The sequence below is a fragment of the Rhinoraja longicauda genome, chromosome 7, assembly GCF_053455715.1.
Source record: "Rhinoraja longicauda isolate Sanriku21f chromosome 7, sRhiLon1.1, whole genome shotgun sequence".
NCBI classification, from domain to species: domain Eukaryota; kingdom Metazoa; phylum Chordata; class Chondrichthyes; order Rajiformes; family Arhynchobatidae; genus Rhinoraja; species Rhinoraja longicauda.
The window spans coordinates 71,518,592-71,539,787 of NC_135959.1; the positions used below are offsets into that span (position 1 = coordinate 71,518,592).

The window sequence follows — 21,196 nt, forward strand, 5'->3', positions numbered from 1 at the left end:
GGCAATTTACAGTTGCCAATTAACCTACAAATCCACATGTCTTTGGGATGTGGGAAGAAACCCACATGGTCACAGGGAGAATGTGCAAACTCCATACAGACAGCACCCATAATCAGGATTGAACCCGGTTCACTGGCGCTGTAAGGTAGCAGCTCTAGCAGCTGCACCAATGTGGCACCCTAACTGCAATAGAAGTTTGACTCCAACTTTAACCTCAACCATCAACATAATTTTCTTCCTGGAACAAAAGTATTGTTGTTTACTTCATCTGTACTTAAAATACTTCAAATTTTAACTAGAAAAAAGTGATTCTTGGAAATATTAAATCTTATTTGAAAGTGCATTATTGCAACCTACATGTCTCAATAATGTGTGGATTCAAGGAACTGCAGATGTTGGCTGATAAAAGACAACAAACTGCTGGAGTGGGCAGGCAGCAGCTCTGGAGAACATGAATAGGTGATGTGTCGGGTCAGGACCCTCCTAGTCTGAAGATGTTCTCCAGGGATACTGCCTGACCTGCTCAGTTACTCCAACACTGTCTTTTTTGTCTCGAGTAATAGTCTACTCAAAAGGCTTGTGGAAATTTCATCCAATATGAATAAAGAATGCAAGCAGGGTACACTATTTGGCCAGGACCATCATTCATTATGATGGGACTAGCATAGATAGGGAATCTTGGTCGGCATGGACATGTTCTGCCGAATGGCATGTTTCCCTGCTGTATGACTCTAGCCTCAACTTTCCTACACCAATATACGTACTCTTTGATGGTCTTGGCATGGAAAGAGCTATGAATCCTCTTGAGTAAGCTGAGCAGTCACAGCTCTCTGGAGTGGAGAGGTTTAGGAGGAAACATGGAAAGCAAATCCAGGTGTGCAACAAAGTCGGCAAATAAGAAAGCATCATGCATTTTGTGAAGCATTACCGTAACCCTTCATAACCAAGCGAACACAAGTAAAGCAGCTTCAGCCGTCAGGGGTTGCCATTCTACTGCTGCATTTTTGTGGATTTAATAACATGCCGTCAAATTCTTACAAAGAGCATCTAACATCATATTAGCCGCCAAGGCGACCAAATCAGATAAACCATTATTACTGACCGGGGCAAAAACCGGACCAAAAACCTACAGTTGTTAGGGATGACAGGAATTAAAATATTTGTTTTTAATATGTAACGAGACAGAGGGCCTGTACTTATGGGAGCCATTAATCAGAATCTCAAGACATTTCAGAGATATCGCTATATAGGTAGTGTCTTAACTAAATACAGAGATTTACAAGGACTCTAGGGCCTGAGCTACAGGGAGAGGTTGAGCAGGCTGGGGCTTCCTTGGAGTGCAGGAGGATGAGGGGTGATCTTATAGAGGTCTATAAGATCATGAGGGGAATAGATAGAGCTAATGTAAAGTCTTTTACCCAAGGGGAATCAAGAACCAGACACAAGTTTAAGGTGAGAGGGAAAAGGTTTAAAAGGAACTTGAGGGGTAGCTTTTTCCACTCAGAGTGTGGTGGGTATATGGAACGAACTGCCTGAGTGGCAGGTACTATAACAACATTTAAAACATATTTACATGTGTTTAGTACTTGCAGACCAACTTATCACACCAAATTAGACTAAACCACTGTTTAATTTTGACCAAGAAAGTAGTTTCAAGCACACATGTGCTGAAAATATTAAAATATTTTCCAATTTAATTCAATCAATAAGTTGGCTAGCCAACACTATTTCTAAATGTATAAATTAATTAATAATGGTTTAATGGTTTAATATCCTACCAATACTTGCTAATTAGATATGCAGTGCCAATTAACACTCCCAAGGAAGAATATTTAATCGAATGTTTTTAAGATTGTAGAACTGAATAAAAAGATTATATCACAGTATTTCTGGCATGTGGAGTTGAAGTTTCTGAACATAATCACACAATGGAATTGCCAGAAACTTGTTTTTTACTCCTGTTGTTGCAAATCAAGCCAAAAGATGTAGAAAATGTTTATGGTTCAAACATCCCTTTAAACTCCAAGCTGGTCTTGTGGCAGATCACAATTTACTGCTTGTTATACAAACTACGGGGAATTATGTCCTAACAGCCCAATCAATCACTTAGGTCGTCACTGTTCCAACATCTGACACCTCGGCATCAAGCACACTACTAAATATGTGCTGAAAATATTAAAACATTTACTATTTTAATCCAGTCAATAATGTATCTAGCAATTTGTAAATTATATTAATTTAATTAATAATTAAATTATTTAAATTTTATTTTAATTTAGAGATATAGCATGGACACAGGCCCACCAGCCCTCGCTGACCATCGATCACCCGTTAATACTAGTTCTATGTTATCCCACTTTCCAATCTATTCCTACCATACATGGGGCAATTTACGGAGGTCAATTAACCCGCACGCACATCTTTGGGATTTGGGAGGAATCTGGAGCACCGCAGAGACACTGGGAGAATGTGCAAACTCCACACACACAGAACCCGGGTGTCTGGCGCTGTGAGGCAGCAATTCTACCCGCTGTGTCACCGTACCTAAATTTAAGTATTTTATTAAGAAAAGAACGCATCTTCATCTGTGGTCCTTGGCCTGTTCGATATGAATAAGTGGTTTGAGTTACTAGCTTTGTAACATAAAGAAAGTGCACCTGTTCTCCCTGCTGTGGAGCGCTGGAGGCTGCAGCCTGCTGGGACAATGGTAGCTGAGCAAACTGGGGCAGCTGTTCCTGTTGGAGAGGATTGAAGATCACTGGTGGACCACTTGACATCTGGGTAGGATTAAAAACGTCAAATAAAAACAAAACCACCGTCTAAATTTGGATTATACGATTATGTTTATATCTACACCCCTTTTATTTTTGCAAATTAAGAACTTATAGAACAGTACAGCACAAGAACAGGCCTTTCGGCCCACAACGTTTGCACCGAACATGCTGGCAAGACCGTCTCTTATCTGCCTGCACATGATCCATATCCCTAATTCCCTGCATATCCATGCGCCTATCCAAAAGTCTCTTAAACGCCACTATTGTAACTACCTCTACCATCACCCCTGGCAGCGCGTTCCAGGCACCCACGGACTTCAGTGTAAAATAAACGTGCTCGGAACCTCTCCTTTAAACTTTGCCCCGCTCACCTTAAAACTATGCCCTCTAGTGTTTGATTTTTGTATCTTGGGAAAACGGTTCTGACTGTTCACTACTTGCATGCAAAAGAACGGTCGCGAGCAACCATCTACCTCATTGGAGACCCTCGGACTAGCTTTGATTTGACATTACGTGACTTACCCTTGCCCTAAACGTTATTCATGTTATTTCCCTTATCCTGTACACTGTGGATGGCTTGATTGTAATCATATATAGTCTTTCTGCTGACTTTTGGTGCATGCAACAAAAGGTTTTTCACTGTACCACGCTGCACGTGACAATAAACTATACTAACTAAACCTGTCCCAGGTTACTGAAGAAATATTTTTTTAAATGAATCATTTCTTCAGAGTTGGTTGGCTTCCTTTGTTCTTTGGTATTAATCTGAACCATGAATGTGGGAAATTATCATCAAGCTGCCATTAGGCTTTCATATGTGATCACAACGAGGTAGAGTTGAGAGTATGAGTGCAAGACATGGAGGTGACTGGCGAGACTGAAGAAAGGTCCCGACCCGAAACATCACCTATCCACATTCTCCAGAGATGCTGCCTGACCTGCTGAGTTACTCGTAACATTTTGTGTCTTTGATTGGTTAAGGACTCTGACCAAGTGGGGAAGAAGCTGTTCTTAAGTCTGGACATCAGGTCTTTCAATCTCCTGTATCTTCTCTCAGACTGTAGAAGAGTGAAAAGGGAATGGCCGAGGTGTCAGGCATCCTTGACGATACTTCCAGTCTTCCTGATGCACAAACCATGAAGATGGACTGGATGGAAGGAGGTGATGAGCCTGTGATGGACTGGGCTATGTTCACCACTCACTGTAGGTTCAGGCGGTCAGGAACAGAGCAGTTGCTCTACCAGGCTGAGATGCATCCCGTCAGAATAGTTTTTGTACTGCATCTGTAGAAGTCCAAGAGAATCCTCGTGGACATGCCAAATCAACTCAGATGCCTAAGAATGTAAATACGTTGATGTGCTTTGACAACTGTGTCAGTGTGACAAAATGTTGGAGTAACTCAGTGGGACAGGCAGCATCTCTGGAGAGAAGAAATAGGTGGCGTTTTGGGTCGAGTGTGAAGAAAGGTCTCCACCTGAAACATCTCTCATTCCTTCTCTCCAGAGATGCTTATCCCGCTGAGTTATTCCAGTATTTTGTGTTCACCTTTCTGTTCCCTTAGGTCAACAACTGACTTTTTCATCTTGCTGGCGTAAGGGTTGGGTTGTCCTGGCTCCATGACAAAAAATTCTCAATCTTTTTTCTGGTAGTTCATCTTCCAATTTGCTCTACCTATTGTACCCGACTTTGACATGATTCTATTTATGTATTTATTGTATTATCTAATCTGTTTGGATATCATGCAAAACATAACCTTTCACCGTACTTCGGTACACGTGACAATAATAAACCTAAACATAAGGTAGAGGTCAGCTTTGTATAAAACGAACCACAGAGCTCTTGATGAAAAACATTCTCAAGAGTTTGTGTGGAAACAAGGAACTGCAGATGCTAGTTAATACACAAAAAGGCACAAAGTGCTGGAGTAACTCAGCCAGTCAGACGGCATCTCAGGAGAACATGGATGTCAATTCTCCAGAGATGCTGCTTGATCTGCTGAGTCACACCAGTACACTGTGTCCATTCTCGAGACTTGTCCAACCAACTTTAAAATTGGAGGAACAGCACCTCATATTTCGCTTGGGTACTTTACACCCCAGCAGTATGAACATTGACTTCTCTAACTTCAGAGAGCCCTTGCTTTCCCTTCGTCTCCATCCCCTCCCCTTTCCCAGTCCTCTCACTAGTCTTAATGTCTCTGACTACATTCTATCTTTGTCCGGCCCCGTCCCCTGCAATCAGTCTGAAGACGGGTCTCGACCCGAAACGTCACCCGTTCCTTCTCTCCAGTGATGCTGCCTGACCCGCTGAGTTACTACAGCATTTTGTGTCTACCTTCGATTTAAACCAGCATCTGCAGTTCTTTCCTACAAACTTTACATTTAATATCCATATTGATATGCTATTTGTTGCTTTAAACAGGGAGCTGATTTTTAAGAATGGGACCCACGATTTTGTCTTGAGTTGAGGTGGACACTTGCATTGCGATCTTTAGACTTTAGAATACAGTGCGGAAAGAGGCCTTCGGCCCATCGATTCTGTGCTGACCAGTGATCACCCTGTACACTAACACTATCCCACCCAATAGGGACAATTTACTAATTTTACTGAGGTCAATTTACCTACAAACCTGCATGTCTTTGGTGTGTCGAAGGAAACCGGAGCACCAGGAGAAAGCCCACGCGGTCACCGGGAACACGCGCAAACTCCACAAAGACAGCACCCGAGGACAGGATGGAACCCGGGTCTCTGGCGCTGTGATGCGGCGGCACTGCCCGCTGCACCACCCAAACACGGAGGGTTATCCAAGGTGCGAGAACATGCTCACGTAAATTTGATCAGAACATGTTCTCAGATGATTAAAATATGTGATTAGATGAATGCGTAGAATGAATTATATGAGATCAAGTAAGAATCGCATCCAATATGATTCTTGAGTGCAAAAGTAGAAACAATAGTGTCAACAATGTGGACCTTTGAATGCCTAAACACAAATGATAAATCCAACAACTACATTGGTCATTTCCTTACTTTCCATAATTGTTGGATTTATCACATGGAGCACATTTCAGGAATGTTATTTGCGGGGTTTATTAAATTTAAAATTGTTTTGAAGGAATTTTGCATGTAGTGTGGCACGCCGGGAGAGTTGCTGCCAGAGAAGCAGCGGGAGAGAATGTCAGGGACCCAGGTTCGATCCTGACTACGGGCACTTGTCTGCATGGAGTTTGTACATTCTCCCTGCGACCGCGAGGGCTTTCTCCAAGATCGTCGGTTTCCTCCCACACTCTAAGGATGTACAGATTTGTAGGTTAACTGGCTGTTGTAAATTGTCCCTAGTGTTTAGGATGGTGTGAGTGTATAGGGTGATCGTTGGTCGGTGCGGACCCGGTGTGCCGAAGGGCTTGTTTCCGCGCTGTAGCACTAAAGGCAAAAGATAAAGTTAAGTGCATTCTGGTGAATACAGAAAACTATTCAAGTCAATAGATGTTTTGGGAATTTAGGGTTTTAAGTCGTTAGAACAGAAATGTCATTGGCCAAGTACATTTGCACTGCGCAAACTTTAGTCCAATGGAAGAGATCTGGTCTACACCACACATCTACGTCTACATCAGAAGCCTGCTGCTCATTTTAAAATACATTTTTTGGTAAATGGAATCAGGAATAATGGGAGGGGATATGTCTGACGTTCAAATCTTATTCCTAGTTTGTAAAGTGTTCAAAACTAGAAAGCTGTACGATTAACAAGAACACGGGGGTAACTAATAGGAATTCTGAATTTCGCGTTAAGGGTTAATTTAAGTCAAGAACTAACTCTTTAACTTGCCTTTATAAACACGCTGTATTCTGTATTTCAAAAATACTAGTGAGGAGCACGAAATGTTGAAGATATGCACGGTATGACACCCAGAATAGTGAAGGTGACCAATGAAAATAGAGGAATGGATAATAATAATAAAGAAACCTTACCTGAAGCAAGTTCAGAGGTCTGAAACCAGGAGCATTTTTTAAACCAACAATTGGACCACCTGCAGAAAATAAAAGTGACATATTAGGTGACATAATTTGAATGATGTTACTTGAATTAGAAAGCACAATTTAGATTAGTAGCAGTGTCAAGGGTTACGGGGAGAAGGAGGAGAATGGGGTTAAGGACAGATAGATCAGCATGATTGAATGAAGACGATGGGCCGAATGGCCTAATTCTGCTCCTATCACTTATGAACATGAATTAGGTTCAGACGCAGGGACTTCCACCAAGCACGGTCGCATGTACTTTTCTCAAGCTATTTACCGTCTAATTTTAAAGTTTGCTGTGCCCTAGCTCTGGTATATTCTTCTGATCTAAAACACGCTGTGAGAGAAATGGAACCATTCACCGGAGCCCAAAGGTTGCGGAGAGTTAAAAGTGTTGCAGGCTTGTCACAGAGTCGTACAGCACAGAAACGGGCCATTCGGCCCAACTCGTCCAAGCTGTCCCATCTACATCAGGTGCATCTGCCTACCTTTGGCCCACAACCCTCTAAACCTTTCCGATCCATGTACCTGTCCAAATGGCTTCAAAATGTTATAATACCTGCCTCAACTACCTCTGGCAGCTCGTTCCCTGTACCCACCATCCGCTGTGTGAAAAAGTTGCCCCTTGGGTTCCTATCAAATCTTTCCCTCCTCACATGTCCTCTGGTTCCTGATTCCTCTACCCTGGGTAAAAGACACTGTACATCTACCCTCTACCCATCTCATGATTTTATACACCTCTATAAAGTAGGAAAGAATTTACAATAAAAGCCAAATAGGGGACACTTTTGACATTAAATCGCTGTGCTGAGACAGAAGTTTGACTTTTTACTTGAACTACCTATTTTCAGAAACTTTACGCCAAGAGGTCATTCAGCCTATCATGTTTAGATTTAGATTTTTAGATTTAGAGATACAGCGCAGAAACAGGCCCTTCGGCCCACCGGGTCCGCGCCGCACAGCGATTCCCGCACACTAACACTATCCTACACCCACTAGGACAATTTTTTACATTTGCCCAGCCAATTACCCTACAAACCTGTACGTCTTTGGAGTGTGGGAGGAAACCGAAGATCTCGGAGAAAACCCACGCATGTCACGGGGAGAACGTACAAACTCTGTACAGACAGCACCCATAGTCGGGATCGAACCCGAGTCTCCTGCGCTGCATTCGCTGTAAGGCAGCAACTCTACCGCTGCGCCACCGTGCCGCACATGTTGTGCTGGCACGTCACATTAGAGTTGCTTATACTGACAAAAGTGGCAAAGGATTGTTTGCCTCAAAAATAAAAACCTGATTTTTGTTGCTTTGAAAAATAAATGAAATTGTATTCAAAAATCAGTATCGTTTAGTCTGGATTCAGATGTTGGACAATGATAATAAACATTGGAGGTGTTGAGAGGGTAAACAGCCAGAACCTCGTCACCATGGTGTAATTGTCAAAGACGAGAGGGCATAGCTTTAAGGTGAGAAGGGAAAGTTTATTCAAAGAAGATGTGCAAGGCAAGTTTTGAGTAGTGGGTGCTTGAAACATGCTGCCTGGGGTGACGGTGGAGGCAGATACAATAGTAGTGTTGAAGAGGCTATTAGATTGGCACATGGATATACAGGGAATAGAGGGATATGGATCATGTGCAGCAGAGGAGATTAGTTAATCATGACATCATGTTCATCAAAGACAAGGGGGACTGAAGGGTCTGTTCCTGTGCTGCACAGTTCAATGTTCTTATATCTCAGGAGGTGAAGTCACTGCAACCTTGATCATGGCTCCAGCAATCTCTAAGGTGTGGATTTGCACTTTCAAATGTTAATTTTAATCTGACATCATCTACCTTTAGCAACGGTAACAGTGATGGAATCAAACACATTCCACACCAATCACAATGAACAATTCTCAGGTGGCAAGCTAGGAGAGTAATAACTAATTTTATAAATGTATTATACAGAAATGTTAACATTTCACATTTTAATGACAGCAGCATTTCACCGTTCATATACGTGGACCTGTGGTAGCTGTCCACTGCCAGGTCCACACCAATAAGAATCAGGGACAGTTTCTTTCCAGCTGTTATCAGGCAACTAAACTATTCCTTCTCCAGCTAGTGAGCGGTCCTTACCTCCAAGGTACCTAAATGGAGACCTTCAAATTATCTTTCATAGACACAAAATGTTGGAGTAACTCAGCGGGACAGATAGCATCTCTGGATAGAAGGAATGGGTGACGTTTCGGGTTGAGACCCTTCTTCTTTAATCTTTAATTGGACGCTACTGCACTTTATTTTGCACTAAGCGTTATTCCCTTTGTCTTGTATCTGTACACTGTGGACGGCTTGATGTAATCCCGTATATTCTTTCCACTGACTGGATAGCAACAAACATTTTTTTTTTACTATACCTCGGTACATATGACAATAATAATAAACTACACTAATCATGTCAGTTTGAACAGTCTTGTATTCAACAACATAGAAACAGACTCTTCACCCAACCATTAAGCACACACTGGACAGAACATTAAACGTTACACCCTATCCTGTTTTTCAGAGTATGCACATTATATAATCAGTCAAGAATTAGAAATGTGAACAGATTTAAAACTGCTATTTAATCCACACAAAATTAATCCACATCTGCCTCCTTACTGAGTGCTGTGTAACCAAGGCAGCTCCTGGTTTAGTTAGTGTTTTGTTGTGTTCAAGAATAAAGAACCTCGAACAGTACAGCACTGGCCCACAATGTGAAGGAGCTGATTGTTGAATGTTTGTAAGATCGGGACGACACCCTAACATTATGGAAGGTCCCTTCAGCAGAACAAAGAGCAGAACAGACCCGAAACGCCAGTCTGAGGAAGGGCCACGACCCGAACCATCGCCTATCCATGTTCTCCAGAAATGTCGCCCGATCCCCTGAGTTACTCCAGCTCTATGTTTCTTGATTTGTAAATGACCATCTGCAGATTCTTGTTTCTACAGGATGGCATAGGAACAGGCCCACAATGTCTGTGCCGAAGATGATGCCAAGATCAACCCTTACCTGCCTGCACCTAACCCTAATCCCTCCTTTCCCTGCATATCTGGAGTCCTGCTGTTTGCTGGTTGTTGATCAGGGTCTGGCCGACCGCGCCTTTGAGGTTGGCTGTGTGAGGCACCCCGGGGTACAAAGGTGGATGGGCGACCCGAAACGTCACCCATTCCTTCTCCCCTGAGATGCTGCCTGACCTGCTGAGTTACTCCAGCATTTTGTGAATAAATACCTTCGATTTGTATCAGCATCTGCGGTTATTTTCTTACACTATGATAATCAGAGCAATTGTTCACAATACTTTGTAAAGTGTTTAATCTTGTGGAGTACTCACCAGCTTGGGCTGCAGACTGCATGGTGGTTGGGAGGGAGCCTGGCACCAGTGCTGCTGGAGGTAGAATACTGCTTAGATTTAGAGCAGTGGGGGCTTTGGCACCGGAACTGCTCCCCAGCATGGGATTTGAGCCACTCATTAATGTCTGTGCTCCACTGGAAGGGAAACAAAACAGATATTATTTATTTATTTATTTTAAAAAAATTAACATTTTTAGAGATACAGCGCGGAAACAGGCCCTTCGGCCCACCGGGTCCACGCCGCCCAGCGATACCCGCACACTAACACTATCGTACACACACTAGGGACAATTTTTACATTTACCCAGTGAATTAACCTACATACCTGTACGTCTTTGGAGTGTGGGAGGAAACCGAAGATCTCGGAGAAAACCCACGCAGGTCACGGGGAGAACGTACAAACTCCGTACAGACGGCCCCCGTAGTCAGGATCGAACCTGAGTCTCCGGCGCTGCATTCGCTGTAAGGCAGCAACTCTACCGCTGCACCACCGAGCCGCCCGTTCATATTGGTCATATGTTATATTTCTTTCAGCTATTCTACCACTTCTTCAGCATTGGTTGAAACAAGAACATAGAACAGTACCTCACAGGAACAGACCCTTCAGACCACAATGCCTGTGCCAAACATGATGCCAAAACCAACTCTTATCTGCCTGCTTGTGATCCTTATCCCTTTTAAACCACAAGGTCATGAGGTCATAAGTGATAGGAGTAGAATTAGGCCATTTGGCCCATCAAGTCTACTCCGTCATGGCTGATCTCTCTCTCTCTCCCTCCTAACCCCAATATCCTGCCTTCTCCCCGTAACCTCTGACACATGTACTAATCAAAAATCTATCTATCTCTGTCTTAAAAATATTCACTGACTTGGGCTCCACAGCCTTCTGTGGCAAAGAATTCCACAGATCCATCACCCCCTGACTTAGAAATTTCTCATCTCCTTCCTAAAAGAACGTCCTTTAACTCTGCTATGACCTCTAGTCCTAGACACTCCCGCTAGTGGAAACATCCTCTCCACATCCACTCTATCCAAGCCTTCTGCAGTTCCTGCCTACCCACATCTCTACATTCCCTGCAAATCCATGTGCCTATCCAAAAGTCTCTTAAACCCCACTATTGTATCTGCCTCCACCACCACCCCTGGCAGCACGTTCCAGGCACCCACTACCCTCCGTGTAAAAAAACTTGCCCTTCACATCTCCTTTAGAGTTTGCCCCTCTCACCTAAGAGCTATGTCCTTTAGTCTTTGACTAAACGCTTTAAGGCATGTACCAAAAAGTTCATAAATCACAGGAGCATCCTTTTGTTCTGGGCTGAAGGAAAGCTGAAGAATCAGGAAATTTCTAACCTAATGTGGTTACTAAAAAATAAATTCCACCAGGCACTAACCTAAAAAGTCACAAAAAAAGATTCAGTGAAAACTGAGCAGCAGCAATTTCATCCTAATGCAGCCTGGTGGAGGTAGGAATAATTGCTGGATGACAGGCCTAGATAGAGTGGATGTGGAAAGGATGTTTCCACTAGTGGGAGAGTCTAGGACCAGAGGGCGTAGCCTCAGAGTAAAAGGACGTTCCTTTAGAAAGAAGATGAAGAGGAACTAGAGGGTGGTGAATCTGTGGAATTCATTGCCTCAGATGGCTGTGGAGGCCAAGTTATTGGGTATTTTTATGGTGGATATTGACAGATTCTTGATTAGTTAGTACGGGTGTCAGGGATTATGGGAGCAAAGTCAGGAGAATGGAGTTGAGAAGGAAAGACAGATCAGCCATGATTGAATGGTTGAGTAGACTTGATGGGGCGAATAATGGCCTAATTCTGCTCCTATGACTTATGAATTGGTGCTGGGTGTATTCACAGGTAAAGAATTGTTTAACAAAATATGACCAGGACAATTCCTGGTGGTAAATGCAACCTTTAATACTTAAGAATAATAGTCTAACATTTCAGGGAAGTACCAAATAGGTCTATAAACATACAACAGTACAGCACATGAATGGGCCCTTCGGCCCACAATGTCCATGCTGACCATGATGCCATGTTAAATTAATCTCCTCTTCCTGTAAGTGATCCATCTCTCTCCATTCCTTGCAAAACCTTTATTTATTTTCAGTTTAACAATAACTTCTTTCAACACTGTTATCTCAGACTTTGCAGAACAGCTACCAAACTTCACCTGAAGTGTATATAATAAGGAAATTAACTGTTTTGAACCACTCATACACCCACCACCCTCTGCATGAAAAAGTTGACCCTCAGTTTCCTATTAAATCTTTCCCCTCTCACCTTAAATCTATGTTCCCTCATTCTTGATTACCCTACTCTGGGTAAAAGACTTTATGCATTTACCCTATCTATTCCCCTCATGATTTCATACACCTCCATAAGATATCCTCTCATCCTCCTGTGCTCCTGGAATAAAGTCCTAACCTGCCCAATATCCCCCTGGAGCCGAGGCACTAAGTCATGTATGGTTTATGCTGCCTGACCCGCTGAGTTACTCCAGCATTTGTGTCTACCTATGGTTTATTTGATCTGTTTGGTCAGCATGCAATAGACAATAGACAATAGATGCCAGAGGAGGCCATTCGGCCCTTCGAGCCAGCACCGGCATTCAATGTGATCCTGGCTGATCATTCACAATCAGTACCCCGTTCCTGCCTTCTCCCCATACCCCCCGACTCCGCTATCCTTTAGAGCTCTATCTAGACAAAGCTTTTCACTGTTCCCCATTACACATGACAATAATAAACCTAAACCTAGTTTTATTTGATTTGATGGTACAGCATGTGAATAAAAGCTTTTTACTCTACCTTGGTACAGGTGATAAATATCTTCTAGCACATAAACAAAAGCTTTGCACGATACCTGGGTACACATGACAATAATAAATCTAAATCTAGTTTAGTTTAGAGATACAGCGAGGAAACAAGCCCTTCAGCCCACCGAGTCCGTGCCGACCAGCGATCCCTGTACACTAGCACAATCCTCCAGACTAGAGACAATTTACAATTTTGCCAAACCAATTAGCCTGCAAACCTGTACGTCTTTGGAGTGTGGGAGGAAACAGGAGCACCCAGAGAAAACCTATGCAGGTAATGTGGAGAACGTGAAAACTCTGTACAGACAGCACCCCTGGTCAGGATCGAACCGGGTCTCTGGCACTGTAAGGCAGCAACTCTACCGCTGCTGCACCGTAGAGTCATAGAGTGAGACAGCGTGAAAACAGGCCCTTTGGCCCAACTTGCCCACACCGGTCAACATGTCCCAGCGACACTAGTCCCACCTGCCCGCGTTTGGTCCATATCCCTCCAAACCTGTCCTATCCAGGTACCTGTCTAACTGCTTCTTAAATGTTTGGATAGTCCCTGCCTCTACTACCTCCTCTGGCAGCTTGTTCCATACCATAATCGATTTGTGTAGTAAGGAACTGCAGATGCTGGTTTAAACCAAAGATATAGACACAAAAAGCTGGAGAAACTCAGTGGGACAGGAGGCATCTCTGGAGATTAGGAATGTGTGACGTTTCGGGTCAAGACCCTTCTTCAGACTGGTTAGGGATAAGGGAAACGAGAGATACAGATGATGATGTAGAGAGATACAGAACAATGAATAAAATATATGCAAAAAAGTAACAATGATAAAGGAAACAGGCCCTTGTTATCTGTTTGTAGGGTGAAAATGGGAAGCTGGTGCGACTTGGGTGGGGGAGGGATAGAGGGAGAAGGAATGCCGGGGCTACCTGAAGTGAGAGGAATTAAATATCACACAACTGGGTTGTAAGCTGCCCAAGCAGATGAATGGGGAGCCAGTGGATGTAGTGTATCTAGACTTTCTGAAAGCCTTTGATAAGGTCCCACACAGGAGATTGGTGAGCAAAATTAGAGCACATGGTATTGGGGGCAGAGTGTTGACATGGATAGAGAATTGGTTGGCAGACAGGAAGGAAAGAGTAGGAGCAAAAGGGTCCTTTTCAGAATGGCAGGCAGTGGCGAGTGGAGTGCCGCAAGGCTCGGTGTTAGGGCCACAAGTATTCACCATATAGATGAATGATTTGGATGAAGGAATTAGAAGTAATGCTAGCAAGTTTTCAGATGACACAAAGCTGGGTGGCAGTGTGAACTGCGAAGAGGATGTTAGGAGGTTGCAGGGTGACCTGGACAGGTTGAGTGAGTGGGCACATGCAGTATAATGTAGATAGATGTGAGGTTATCCACTTTGGCGGCAAAAACAAGGAGGCAGATTATTATCTCAATGGTGTCAGGTTAGGTAAGGGGGAAGTGCAGCGAGACCTGGGTGTCCTTGTACACCAGTCACTGAAAGTTGGCGTGCAGGTATAGCAGGCAGTGAAGAAAGCTAATGGCATGTTGGTCTTCATAACGAGAGGATTTCAGTATAGGAGTAAAGAGGTTCTTCTGCAGTTGTATAGGACCCTGGTAAGACCACATCTGGAGTATTGTGTACAGTTTTCGTCTCCTAATTTGGGGAAGGACATCCTTGTAATTGAGGCAGTGCAGCGTAGGTTCACGAGATTGATCCCTGGGATGGCGGGACTGTCATATGAGGAAAGATTGAAAAGACTAGGCTTGTATTCACCGGAGTTTAGAAGGATGAGAGGGGATCTTATAGAGACATATAAAATTATAAAAGGACTGGACAAGCTAGATGCAGGAAAAATGTTCCCAATGTTGGGGGAGTCCAGAACCAGGGACCACAGTCTTAGAATAATGGGGAGGCCATTTAAAACTGAGGCGAGAAGGAACTTTTTCACCCAGAGTGTTGTGAATTTGTGGAATTCTCTGCCGCAGAGGGAAGTGGAGGCCAAATCACTGGATGGACTTTAGAGAGTTAGATAGAGCTCTGGGGGCTAGTGGAATCAAGGGATATGGGGTGAAGGCAGGCATGGGTTACTGATTGTGGATGATCAGCCATGATCACAATGAATGGGGTTGCTGGCTCGAAGGGCCAAATGGCCTCCTCCTGCACCTATTTTCTATGAAATATCAGATGCTGTTCCTCCAAATTGCATTTAGCGTCACTCTGACAATGGAGGAGACCGAGGCCAGAAAGGTCTGTGTGGGAATGGGAAGGAGAATTAAAGTGTCTGGCAACCGGGAGATCAGATAGGTTCAGGTGGGCTGAGCGAAGGTGTTCCGCGAAACGATCGACCAGTCTACGTTTGGTCTCGCCGATGTATAAGAGTCCACATCTTGAACAACGGATACGCTAGATGAGGTTGGAGGAGGTGCAAGTGAACCTCTGCCTAACCTGAAAGGACTGTTGGTGTCCCTGGACAGAGTCGAGGGTGGAGACATAGGGACAGGTGTTGCATCTTCTGCGGTTGCAGGGGAAGGTACCTGGGGAGGGGGGGGTGGTTTGAGTGGAAAGAGGTGAGTTAACCAGGGAGTTGCGGAGAGAAAGGTTTCTGCGGAAGGCGGAAAGGGGTGGAGATGGGAAAAAGTGCCTAATGGTGGGATCCCGTTGGAGGTGGCAGAAATATCGGAGGATTATGTGTTGTATGCGACGGTGACGGCATAATCAGTTTGATCTTTTATAGCACATAACCAAAAGCTTTTCACTACACCTGGGACTCCATGATACTAATAAAGCTCAACCTAGATTTGTTTAATTTGATGGTGCAGCATGCAAATAAAAGCTCTTCACTGTTCCTCACGGTACACATGACAATAATAAACCTCGTTTTGATTGATTTGATCTTATCGCACTCAAACAAAACCTTTTCGCTATTCCTGGGTACATCTGACAACAGTAAACCTAAATCTATAAATTTAAACAAAAAACACCAAAGCCGTAAATAATGCATGCGTTAAAATGCTCAGGGAAAGTTTAAGAAGGCATACAAGTTTTCTTACCAAACAGAGCCGACTACATTGATGAAGTTGAGGCCGGCTGCATTCGCCATTCCCTGGGTGTTCGAGCTCCCTGTGGTAATGGAGGTTACCATTGTAGACAGAGGAATGCTCGCTACTGGCAGGGCTTGACCGAGAGCCAACTGCTGTTGGGCAAAAGGGGTTAGAAGGGTCTGTGGGTTGAGGGCTGATTCTTGTATAGAAGGGGTGGCTGTGGGGGTAGCTGCAGATGTTGGGGTTTGTACATCACAAGGGTGTGGAGTTGATGAAGGGGTGTTGGTTGGTGTAGGGGTGGATGGCTTGGGTGTCCCAGATCCTGCTCATTGAGAAAAAAAAAGTTAATACTTTAAAACTGGCGTAAAGATTTGTTATGCAAAACTGTGCAATTTAAAAAAGCATTTACGGTTAAACGCCGAGGGAGGAAAAGTGTTTCAAATGAATCAATATCGTGACTTGCAATCGCATGATGTCAAGTACATTTCAAGGCCATTTGCAAACTGCCATCAAAACATTGTCCATTTATTTTGAGCGATACAATAATTTCACACATCGTAGCTGCAGTATACAGCTACAGAAAGCTAGGGTATGAAAAGATCTTGCACTGCTTCAGAGAGGAAATAAAATCTAATCCATTAACTGCAACTTCTACGCCTTGAAATAATTATTTAATAGAGAGCATGTTGATTTTTATGAGTATAGACTTTTAATATTATACTTATCATACAGTAAATCCACACTATTGGGTTAATTAGACTGACACACTGTCCCAAAGGGTAATCTTGCAGTGAATACATATCCCAAAGTGGTCATACATGCATGTCCTAAGTGAACTATTGATAAATTTTAGTGATCATAAAATAAAATCACGAAAACTTTACAGCTTATTGTCGAAAACAACTTGTACCATAGGTAAGTATACATCTTTAACAATAATTGCACATATCAAGCTGATTAAATGCGCTTCCAAATTTCACTTCTGAAATGCAAGGAGCACATGTAGTCAAATTTTATTTTGGAGCATAGACTAACATGCAAAGTTTGCATTCTTTGTAATATATTTTAACAACAACGGAATCAATTTGTTTAGATCTAAAGTTTACAAATATGCTAACTCTGAAAGATGCGAAGAGAATGTTGCACCATTTAAAAACTGTTTCACATCAATGAGGATTCATGATCTGGTTAGTGCCCTTCTGTCAAGCACTTTAAATGTGTTCCTTTAATTCCATTCAGTAGGGGAAACTAGGAGATATTGTGGTGCTTGTGGTAACTCTACAAACCCAAGTTGTGATCTGTCTGCTTGCACACGTAAAGACCGTAGACTGAAGGTCCTACCGTGTATCCCTCTTCTTTCAGTGTATTATCAACTGTTTTGAAGTGTCATAATTATACATCCAATTTTAGAAAGTATCAGACGGGCAGAAATTTGTAGATGGAATACACACAAAACGATGTAATTTCCAATCCCTGGAAATCAGTGTGATGCACAAGATCATGTGTTGCGTGTGTAGGAAGGGACTGGTGAAGCTGGTTTACACTGAAGATAGACAAAATGCTGGAGTAACTCAATGGGTCAGGCACCGTATCTGGAGAAAAGGAATAGGTGACGTTTCGGGTCGAGGTCCTTCTTCAGACTCCCCCGAGGCAGAAGATGGATGGCAGGATGAAGATGGATGGATGGATGGCAGTCTAAAGAAGGGTCTCGACACGAAAGGTCACCTATTTATTTTCTCCCAAGATGCTGCCTGACCCGCTGAGTTACTCCAGCATTTTGTGTCCATCAAGTGTTGCATGTTGATCTGAGTTCACAAGCCTCCCACATTTTAACGGATTGGCAATGGGGGAGGAGTTGGGCAGGAGAGGAGAGATTGCAGTTTCCACCCCCCACATCCCCCATGCTCCCCCTGTGCAATGGTAATCAAAAGCAGACTAAATGATCATTTCACGCAATAATCCAATCTATCTTTGAGTGCAAATCTATGTCTTACCATTTCAGCTTCTCCCCCATTCCTATTCTGATCCATTAGCATCTCGTATATCATTCCAATAAAGCACAAGGAACTTTATTTGAATGCATTCTGTATATTTTTTACTTCTCGCTTGTACTTAGGCTCACTTTCACTCTGGCTTCACATAATTCTCGCACAGGGATTCACTATTGCAGCCCCTGCTTTCTCCCACACTATTTACTTTTCTGATTATAAATCACCCACTTCTTGAACTTAGTTCATTACTAGAAATGATAAGCTGTATCAAGACACAAGCAACTGCAGATGCTGCTTTACCAAAATAGACACAGGGTGCTAGAGTAACTCAGCGGGTCAGGCAGCATCTCTGGAGGTGGGTAGGCTTTATTTAGAGAGACCATCTTTAATCAGACTTTACTGGAATTTATCTTGCACTAAATGTTATTACCTTTATCGTGTTTCTCTACACTGTGGATGGCTTGATTGTAATCATGTATAGAAATGAACTGCAGATGCTGGCAGATGTCAGTCTGAAGAAGGGTTCTATCCCAAAATGTCACCTATTTTTTAAAATCCTGAGATGCTGCTTGACCCGCTGAGTTACACTAACATTTTGTGTCTATCATGTAATCATGTGCAGTCTTTCCACTGACTGGATAGCACGCAACAACAAAAAAATTCAGTGTACCTCGGTACACGTGACAATAATAAACTATACGGGTGCTGCCTGGCCTGCTGAGTTCTTACAGTCGTTTGTTTGTGGCTTTGTTCCAAAAAGGTTTTTCTCCATAGATGCTGACACATCTTCTATTTTGGTTGATTTTTTTGTATGTGATTACTTTAACCAGATTCAACAAAAATCAGAAAGTCCACCAGTGCTAATGAAAGCAAGGTATTCTTCCGCAACGGATGAACATAGAGATAATGTTTCACAACTTTTGTTTCACCAGACGAAACTGGTAGTTTTGAAAAAACTGTGATTCACTCATGTGTTGATCATATTGTGCCTGGAATCTGGAGTGTAGACGTTTGGCAACTTTTTAAAATAGCCGAGTCAAATTATTTGGATTTATCTATGATGAGATGGGTGTTAGGTGTATGGAATGAGCTGCCAGAGGAGGTGGTTGAGGCAGATACTATGGGGAGAAGGCAGGAACGGGGTACTGATTGAGAATGATCAGCCATGATCACATTGAATGGCGGTGCTGGCTCAAAGGGCCGAATGGCCTCCTCCTGCACCTATTGTCTATTGTCTATAACACCTTTTAAAAGACACTTGGATAGGTATATGGATAGAACATATTTAGAGGGATATGGACTAAATACTGGCAGGTGGGAATAGCGTAGATAGGGCATCTTGGTCGGCATGGACGAGTTGGGCTGAAGGGCCTGTTCTCTTGCCGTATGACTCTAATATTCATTAAACTGTGCAAAATGCAATAGAAAGCTATTTAACTTACAAATCAAACCAAGAATTACAGTTGACAGATGCAGATAAATCAAATATATAGAACTGATGCACTACAATGCTGAAGGTAGACACAAAATGCTGGAGTAACTCAGCGGGTCAGGCAGCATCTCAGGAGAGAAGGAATGGGTGACGTTTCGGGTCGAGACCCTTCTTTAGACTGATGTCAGGGGAGGGGGCGGGACAACGATAGGATGTAGTAGGAGACAGGAAGACAGTGGGAGAACTGGGAAGGGGAGGGGAAAGAGGGGGACAGAGGAACTATCTGAAGTTGGAGAAGTCAATGTTCATACCGTTGGGGTGTAAACTGCCCAAGCAAAATATGAGATGCTGTTCCTCCAATTTGCACTGGGCCTCACTATAACAATGGAGGAGACCCATGACAGAAAGGTCATACTGGGAGTGGCAGGGGGAGTTGAAGTGCTCAGCCACCGGGAGATCAGGTTGCTTAAGACGGACTGAGCGAAGGATTTGAGCGAAACGATTGCCGAGCCTGCATTTGGTCTCGCCGATATAAAGAAGTTGACATCTGGAACAGCGGATACAATAGATGAGGTTGGAGGTGGTTCAGGTGAACCTCTGCCTCACCTGGAAAGACTGTTTGGGTCCTTGGAGGGGGTAGGTAAAGGGACAGGTGTTGCATCTCCTGCGGTTGCAGGAGAAAGTACCTGGGGAGGGAGTGGTTTGGGTGGGAAGGGACGAGTAGACCAGGGAGTTATGGAGGGAACGGTCTCTGCGGAAAGCAGAAAGGAGTGGAGATGGGAAGATATGGCCAGTAGTGGGAGGAGACGGAAATGTTGGAAGATAATTTGTTGAGTACGCTAGCTGATGGGGTGGAAGAGGAGGACAAGGGGAACTCTATCCTTGTTACGAATGGGGAGAGGGGGAGCAAGAGCGGAGCTGCGGGATATAGAAGAGACCCTAGTGAGAGCCTCATCCATAATGGAAGAGGGGAAGTATGAAACACCTCATCCTGGATGGAGATGCGGAGTAGACGGAGGAGTTGGGAGTAGAGGATAGTGGTTTTACAGGAAACAGGGTGGGAAGAAGTGTAGTCAAGATAGCTGTGGGAGTCAGTAGGTTTGTAGTAGATGCCGGCCACTAGTCTGTCTCCTGTGATGGAGAATTCAATTTGAACCAGCATCTGCAGTTATTTTCCTGCACTACAATGCTGAGAACTATATTCAACACTCGGCACCTTCCCCTTTGCTCTCTCTATTGTACTTGAGTTTGACTTGATTGTATTTATATATAGTGGATAAAATAGAGATAAGGAGGAATTTCAGTGAATAAGTCAAGACCATCGATCACCCCTTCATACTAGTTCTAGGTTATCTCACTTTCCTATCCACTCCCTATATACCAAGGACAATTTACAGAGGGCCAATTAACATACAAACCCGCACGTCTTTGGGATGTGGGAGGAAACCGGAGCACCCGGAGGTCACAGGGAAAAGGTGCAAACTCCACAGGTCAGGATCGAAGCTGGGTCTGTCGCACTGTGAGGCAGTGACACCATCAGCTGCACCACTGCCTCATAAAGTCAAAATGATTGGGTCAAATAAGAACAGGCAGACTGGGCACACTCAAGGTGGTTATATACCTTGAATGGGAAGGTGTCGATGACTAATGCTCAAGGCCCTAGCAACGTATGGATTCTCTTGCAAACAAATTGCAGAGAAAATAATTTTCAGTCAAACCAATAACACTTGCATTGTGTGAAAG

General features: G+C 43.5%; 1 protein-coding gene across 10 annotated transcripts in view; it reads right to left on the bottom strand.

Annotated features, from left to right (window-relative positions):
- The window catches only part of supt20 (SPT20 homolog, SAGA complex component), a 50,995-nt gene that overhangs the window by 3,742 nt on the left and 26,057 nt on the right, over positions 1–21,196 (bottom strand). For 7 of the 10 annotated variants that reach the window (XM_078402828.1, XM_078402827.1, XM_078402832.1 and 4 more), the window contains exons 19-22: positions 16,040–16,352; positions 10,148–10,302; positions 6,744–6,802; positions 2,658–2,777 (exon numbers count right to left, since the gene is read on the bottom strand). In XM_078402828.1, the coding sequence (XP_078258954.1) occupies positions 2,658–2,777; positions 6,744–6,802; positions 10,148–10,302; positions 16,040–16,352 (647 nt within the window). The remainder of the gene's footprint in view (positions 1–2,657; positions 2,778–6,743; positions 6,803–10,147; positions 10,303–16,039; positions 16,353–21,196) is intronic. The other 3 variants (XM_078402829.1, XM_078402836.1, XM_078402835.1) reach the window with 1 other exon arrangement.